This window comes from Amblyomma maculatum, chromosome 11 (genome assembly GCF_055883805.1).
Source record: "Amblyomma maculatum isolate TAMU_Amacu chromosome 11, ASM5588380v1, whole genome shotgun sequence".
Taxonomy (NCBI): Eukaryota; Metazoa; Arthropoda; class Arachnida; order Ixodida; family Ixodidae; genus Amblyomma; species Amblyomma maculatum.
The window spans coordinates 71579205-71587629 of NC_139354.1; the positions used below are offsets into that span (position 1 = coordinate 71579205).

At 40.7% G+C, this 8425-nt stretch overlaps 1 protein-coding gene across 1 annotated transcript in view; it reads right to left on the reverse strand.

Moving 5' to 3' along the window:
• Nucleotides 1-6112, reverse strand: part of LOC146174139 (female-specific histamine-binding protein 2-like) — a 115720-nt gene extending 109608 nt beyond the window's left edge. The window contains exon 1 of the mRNA XM_084585662.1: nt 5940-6112. Within this exon, the coding sequence (XP_084441788.1) occupies nt 5940-6056 (117 nt within the window). The 5' untranslated portion in view covers nt 6057-6112. The remainder of the gene's footprint in view (nt 1-5939) is intronic.
• Nucleotides 6113-8425: the final 2313 nt, after the last annotated feature.

Here is an 8425-nt window from a genome sequence, read left to right on the forward strand (position 1 = left end):
CAAGTTCCATTCTCCGAAGCTATTGTAAAGGTCCGATAAATATTCCCAAAGCTGTGGCACCTATCTATGCAATACAATTATCAGTGTAAAGTGCAAAATAGCGGCCCTCAACGTGACTATGAGCAGGCGCACGGGTCGATACGTATCCAGCAGGCAAGCGTAGCTCCCTAATACAGAGCGGCAGCATTCACCAGCTGCGAGGCGGCATTCAAACGCGCTGCGCGCATCTCCTTTCTGCACTTCTGTGGCTCCCAGGCAAACGACAAGGTGGCCACGATGCAGCGCAGCGGTGACGGTGAAGTTCGCTTTGTATCATTTCCAATGTATCACTTTTTTCTCAATTCAAGCTAGATTTCCACTAGGGCCACCATTTATTCCGGGAAAGTCGAGCCGCTTCTTTACCTATTTCAGCTCCAATGACACTCTACAAGACAGCATAAAGACAGGTCACTTCTCCTTATCCTCCGCTTGTTGGCAATGGGACCCAAATAATATTTGCACAAATGTCCCTTTTACGACGACCCCACAATCTTTGGGCATTTCTAGTCTCAACTCTGCTTGACAGCTCCCTATAGCGGTTGCAGTTATTTGAAATGAAATAAAGGCTGCATATCATTATTTCCAATGAAATACAAATTGTTTATGAAAGCCCGATGCAACCATATACTCACGGGGATCCAAAAATAGAGAAATCTACCTCAGTAAAATATGTGAATAGAATGAGCTGTATTGCCCTTGGTAGAGCGCTGATCTCCTGGAAGCCGCTTTCCATGAATGAAAGCAAAGTCACCAGCAGATCACCTCCGCGACAGGTGCCAGCTGTGGCAACTGGTCGAGCAGCATAATACAATTTCAATCTGAGGACCTGTTATTTTTTTTATAAAAACCGTCATGTGACCAAAATAAATGTTTGACCAAGGTCCCGTCACTCAAGAGCCAGGAAGTAGCAAGATCTCTGCGCGCGCTAGGAGCGAGAGGCAGGAAGGCTTAATTCTCGTTCGTGTTTGACATCATTTTAAATACAATCAGCACATTCGCCTAAAAATTTGAAACTAAAACCGACTGGAGCTTCTTTCCGTTGACGCATGGCAGAGTCCTGACAAGATATGGAGCAGTTTCAATGTATAATCTCATGACTTCCATGCCGCACGTTTGCTGATAGATGGTCTAGGAAGGCGACTGCTATGCATTTTTTCTCATATATATTTATATTTAATTCTTTATGAGTAGCTCCAGCTTTGAGAAAAATGTCAACACTTTTTAGTCGCGCTCATTATTCAACTACTCTGAAATATTTTCTAATTTATTGTGATGTCCAACTCTAATGTCGTGCAGATGACGGCCTCGACCACCTGCGCGTCCAGCGTGTACATCTTGGCGTAAATTGACTCAATATATTTGATGCTGCAGTGTTCCAATATGGCGCACATATTTTTCTTTGGATTTGTGATTCATGAAGCAATGAATAAATTTCCGTAAAAAAAGCACCTACATAAGTAGGTTGGTGGATTAGGAGCCCATATCATTGACGAAGATTTTGTAGTTTGTCGTCTCTCTACAAGATAAGGCAACACTGCAAAAAGATTGGTATCAATACAGGTGGCCACACACACACACATATATATATATATATATATATATATATATATATATATATATATATACTCAACACGGGAAATCTTACCCGACCCGGACACTGGAAGGATTGACAGATTGAGAGCTGTTTCTTGATTCGATGGATGGTGGTGCATGGCCGTTCTTAGTTGGTGTAGCGATTTGCCTGGTTAATTTCGATAACGTAAGAGACTCTAGCCTATTAAATAGTTGCGGGGTTCTCAGCACTTTAGAGGGACAAGCGGCTCCTAGCCGCACGAAACAGAATAACAGGTCTGTGATGCCCTTAGATGTCCGGGCCGCACGCGCGCTACCCTGAAGGAAGTAGGGTGTCTTTATTCCTGTCTAAAAACACTGGGTAGCCCGTGAAACTTATTTCGTGATTGGAATAGGGGCTTGTAATTGTTCCCCTTGAACGAGGAATTCCCACTAAGCACGAGTCATAAGCTCGCATTGATTAAGTCCCTGCCCTTTGTACACACCGCCCGTCGCTACTACCGATTGAATGATTTAGTGAGGTCTTCGGACCGATGTACGGCGCGGCCTTTCGGTTGCGCGAGTCTGTTGGAAAGGTGACCAAACTTGATCATTAAAAGTAAATAAAAGTCGTAATAAGGTTTCCGTAGGTGAACCTGCGGAAGGATCATTGTCGGACTGTGCTTGTCACGCCCAGCGCCGCACTTACTTATAAGCGGAGGTTGGCCTTTAACCGCGGAGTTGCGAGATTCCGAAGCCACTTCTCTCTCTCTCTCTCTCTCTCTCTCTCTCTATATATATATATATATATATATATATATATATGTATATATATATATATATATATATATATATATATATATATATATATATATATATATATATATATATATATATATATATATATATATATATATATATATATATATATATATATATATATATATGTATGTATATATATATATATATATATATATATATATATATATATATATATATATATATATATATATATATATATATATATATATATATATATATCGAAGAGATAATTTGCAATAATGCGTAGCTAATATTGGAGTACTTCAGATGCAGTAGAGTAGCACGACCAGCAGCCACAGCTTCATCGTGGGAAAGCAGGGCGCCGGAGACCAGTGATCGCGATCGATATGCTACTGTGCTGAGTGGACCTTGTCTTATTTACAATGGTGCTGGCGACAAGAAGGCTGTAACATGGCTTGAAGCTGCTAACGTGGACCACCTCGCCGGTCCTCAGTGCGCACATGCCGGTAAGTCCCGATGCATAGATGACTTCGCATCCGCTATACTGGCGCGGCAATATTCAGACTGTTGCACTTTTAAACGCTATAAGTCTCCTTGTCTTTCTTCTCGTTGGCCGCAAGCAATTCATTGTGCCGCTCAACCTTTTGGCTGTCTCGGCATCGAATTGTATCGCCCCATCATCACATCACCGCAAGCAGTGGATCGATAATTGTGGCTACGAATCCCCTGACAATTTGTGCCGAGACAGAATCACTGCCAGCTGTATGGCCGTGCGTTGTGGCGTCTTTCACTTAGCACCAGGTCTTGTTACGCCACGGTGTGCTGCATGAAGTGCTGCGCGAGAGGGGAAGAGTTTTTTTTTTTTTTTCATAAGAAGTTGGAGCGCTCTTCAAAAAATATTTTATCAACCGCACCGCCATTGTCAACAATCTTCAAATTTATGGCCTCACTGAGCAACTCTTTGCAATGCTTGGGAAATGATCTTTATGTATATTGCATCCGTTCACCGCAACTTGACTGCGTATTGCCATTCCCTGAACAGTAAAGAAAAGGAAGTGTCAGCTGGCGTCACTAAAAAAAAAAAAAGCACAACGAGAAGGAAGTCAATAAAGCTATATGTTTTTTAGTATACATTAAAGTGCATAAACTAAAATGCATACGCAATAAAATAGTTTGCTGGATTAAAATTGCTTGCAGTATTTCTGGTATTATGCCAGTTGCGTCCGTCGCGCCATCTTTAGTACGTTGAATCAAAACAAATAAGAGCGCATTTAAAGACCACACTACCCTTCGCTTCTGTGCAGCAATGGATTCACACCACGTACTTGATTGTAAGACATGTTTTCGATTCCTGTAGGTACAATTTATTTTCAAATTCACAACCTTGAAATAAATTACAACTATATTTTCTAGGGTATGTTCCACTATAGGCAGCATATTAACAGAAGCTGGACTTGCTGCTGTTCATAACAACAGCAAATTCAGCTGCGAACGCAGCTAGGATTTGAAGCTATGAAAATGGTTACACTATATAATTTACCTTCACCGTAATCAATTAATGTCTTCAGCGAGTTTATGTCACCTTCAGGTTGCGTTCACAGGAAGCTCCCATCAGAAATCGCCTTTTAACAAGCTTTAACCTCTTTTTTACGGATTTACGCCGCGATGATTTTTCAAAATAACTTATTCAACGTCGAAAAGATACCGCAATGAACGCTACCGATGTATAATGCTCTTTGCAGTAAATAATTGTAATCCATGAAACAATTTTAATAATATTTCAATCAGTTTATGTGCTGCCCTTCATGCTCAAACAAAACGTAAGGTTGTGTCTTATTTTTGAGTGACGCACCAAGCCCTTCCGTTGCTGCAGTTTTCGGGGAACGACAATAGGCTGGGATACTGTCTTTCCATTCATTACATTAGCTTCCTATAGCGCTCGCAGGCCTGTATAAAATTTTCTCCCTTCTGCATGGACAGAACTCGTCGGTTTTGGACACGATCCTACCCTACTGTTCTCAGAGGTCAGAGCGTACTGCTGTTTCCCGAGCGCGAGAGACGAATAAGATCTCCCCCTCCTGACCGGATTTTTCCGACGGAGTAACAAATTCTTCAGCAAGTTCGTACCAACAATTGCGGAACGTGAGCACTTCGCAATCCGGCTCGTGTCATTCGGTTCTGTGTTACTGCAACAAGGCCGCATTTGTCCTACAAACGTTTTGTCAAGTACCAAAGGCCGTATGAAGTTACTCAGGAGAAGCCACCATCAACACCTTTGTAGGACATATGCGCCTTCTGAATTGCGCGGCCAAGGCCGTGAGACTGTTCACGTTTAACGCCTGAAGCCCTTGTAGGACTCTGCCATGTTGCTTTTCTCCTTGAGTCGCCAGATAGGTTCCTGTTCTCTCGGGTGTGATTCTCAAAACGAAAAGTATGCAGTGGTAGATTTATGCGGCTATTGATGGCCGATGAGGCAGGAGCCGAGGACGATAATGTAGAAACCGCTTTAAATAAACCGTTTACCGTTTCATTTCGCATTCAATTTTTCTATACGTTTTCATCGATATATGCGCATCTTGCACCCTAACATTTGATTGTTATTAATCGGTAATTTAGTGTAATTAGTAATTAATACCTTGAGTTAGCATAGTACCTTCTTTATAAGCTGTTTAAAAATATATGAATTGATTCCCTAGCGTACTTACCAATTGAACCCAATTTAATTGAAAACAATTGCCTAAACATTCAATTCTGATGATACAGTCGATGGAATATATTTAAATATACTTGATTTATTATAAATCGCATATCTCTGCAAAGAAGTTATATTCTATGGCGGCTAGGTGAGACCTACAGTTAGTACGCCGAAGATTTACACGCAGCAAGCTATTTTGCACATACCTTTTAAACACATATCCTGCGCACATGATACACGGCCGACATGAGCGAAGTAAAATTACCGTTTATAAAAATTTCTTCTCTGAAGCAACGCCATATCAATGTACCAAAATGCGATTGAGTCTAAATATTTCTGTTGAGTGCTTCTCATGAAGAAACATACAACGCAGGAAATGGTCACGTGAAAAATTTCTTTGATGCCACTAAATATGTTTATGTAAAGAGTATAGCAAGCGATTTTTTGAGACGATGTACTTCGAACGCTTGCATTGACACTTTCTTGCTTGGTAAACTAATTTAAATGCAGCTAATTGATCCTTCCTACTAATATACTTTCGTGGGCAAAAATATTTACATTAGGTGTGGTGACTCTTGAGAGCTACATGTAGTTGGCTTTATCGTGCAAAAGCTCATGAAATATTTAATGAATGTTGCTAGGCCACTTAGCACATGTTTTTAAAAGACCACGCCTCTTTAGAGTCTGGCAAGCATGTTACTATCGCTTAACATTAAATATCACAACTTTAATGGTATTCACTAAATAGAAATTATCTTTAACCAGCTTGTAAGCCTGTAAATGACCAGCTGACATACACGTTTGCGACAATCTAACTGGTCTGGAGGGCGTGTCGTTGAAACAGTTGAATGGTGAACAAAATTGACTTTACCTTCCAGGCATTTTGGTAATCACCAAATCTATTCTCGTCCGCCCAATTTGGTTGGTCTTCCGCCAGCGATTCGGCGACTGCCATGGTAATGAAAGGCAAGATAAGAAAGAACTTCATTTCGTTCGCCCCGTCGTCCGATACAGAACACAAAACGCTTTGGCTGGCGGTGTGAACTCCTTTTATAGCCCTAGTCTCTTACCTTTTTGACGTCGCAAGTTTCTTTGAAGGAGCTATTAGTCGTGTCCCATTGGCGCATTCACTAGAAGGCATTGACTGTTTCCTGAGAATCGACCAATTATTTTTTTGAGAAGAAAAATGGAAACAATAGAGTTTTTGCAGTCTTATCATCAAACCTCGACATGCCAATTTCGCGCCATTTAAATAATATCGCAAGAAATCATTTCAGTATGATGATTGTACGTAATATTAGTCTGCATGGCTGAATCATCGCTCAATATCAAAAGTCGATGCATACATGTGTGGAGGAGATAAGGCTAACCTCACATCCGAGAGAGGACAAGTTCTGGGTACCGCTTCGCTTCATTTCTTTTTGTTTTTCTGGCATTTGCGTCAGCATTTAAGTATGAAAGCTAATTTCACAAATTTATCTTTGTTCGTTGGCAGCAACAAGAAACATTTGTTGACAACCTCCTAATGAATGCCCACAATAGACATAATAAGGCTTCACAATTAGCTGTTCGAAAAGTGGAATTCTTTTTATGTGGTTAACAATTAGAATAGTATTCGTCATAATTATGAAAAATAGACTATTTAGACTGCAGTTTGCAGGCAGACATGAGAAACATTATTGTTACAGACGACGTTCTACCCCTTGTTCTTCTCGCTGGCATGAGGAAGACGCTAGGCAGTAGTTCCTTATAAAACAATGAAACTTTTTATGGCCACGAATCACCACCACCTAGACGAAATCTAATAGCCTACATTTAATACGGTCGCACATAAACAGAAGGACTCGATTTAGCCTTACGTAACTAACCCTAAATCTTCTAGCCTGCCAAAAAAATAAATGAAGATCATCTGAGCTTTGAATATTCATGATAGCAAAATATAGCGTACTAAGGTAGGACAAAGCGCCAACATTAAACGCCATGCCTGCTATCAACCGTTCATGTTTTGTTGTAGCCACGCATCAAATACGTAAAGTCCGCATAGAAATGGACGGAGGTTTTCAAAATAGCAAGTGTAGTCATAGAACTGAGGCCTTCGCTGATTTCAGTCCATTGTAAATCCCAAGCTTCAATCCAGATAACAGAGTTCTAGCAACGCTTACACATTTGATGTATGAATATCACCCTTACCTGCTTGCCTTAGCGTCAGACGACGTCTTCAATCCGATGAAGACCGCATATGGGTTTTCCTTTCAGCGGCCCGGTAGCCTCAATTGTTCTGTTCCGGTCATTCACATCACTATCATCTTTCTTTACCTGCGATGTACAAATCTGATGCTTGGCCTCAAGGCAGAGCTATCTATAAACAGCACTCATTATAAGCATCAAATTGTATCTGATGGTCATAATTTTAAACTTTTTCTGTATGTTTCTATGTTTGGTGTAGTTTTGGTAAATCATACACAATATTATGAGCAGCAGAAGCATTCCGCCTGACCGCAGTTAGTTTCTTCTGATTAATGCATAAGGATTTTAACAACGTTTGTTTTCGGGCTAGTTGGTGTAATGATAGCGCCTGTCATGTTCGCCTTATGTGTTGCACTAGAAGTATTGTACTTTATATGTTAAGCATTTTATGGCTATAGATTCGGGTTTCGCGTGGGCATGCATTTATCGGTGCAGTAGCAAAGGAACTTGCAGGTACATCGAAAAAAGAGTGCTACTATAGAATAGAGCGTCAAAGAAAGGTGGGCAAATGACAAAATGATTGATGTGGTTTAATTAGGTCATTATAAACGCATAATTTCTGCCACACTTGTTTTGAAAACACCTTAAGGGCGCAGTAAAGAAAAGAGAGAAAGACCATTTAATGAAAAACTGAGGATTTAGCCTGTGTTTAGATTTCGCTGGCATGCTACCCTGCTTATGAAGCGGAAATGAAGAGGGAAAGATTGAAAAAAGAACGTTTAGGATAATAAAAGAAATAAAGGGGGAGATAAAATGCGGCCTGTAAATGCAATGTAACGTGCGTCGTGGAGTAATGGCATAAAAGGAAATTATCGAATGCATTTACTGACAAATGTGCTTATAGAGTTCACAGCGTGAAACATGCCTGAGGGTAACATGCAAGGCGAATTGAGGGCTTGTCGAGAAGTCCAATACCTTTCAAATACTTAAGTATTATGTTCATAACGAGTCTGTTGTCTAGGGCAGGCTAAGGAACCTAAAGCACTATACATTGTTAAAGGCACAGTGGGTAGTCCTTTTCCATGCTGTGTTCATAGTACGCACGCTCGTCAACGTAGGAACCGCACTCAAGTAGGATATGTTCCACAGTTTCAATCGAGCCACAGTTGT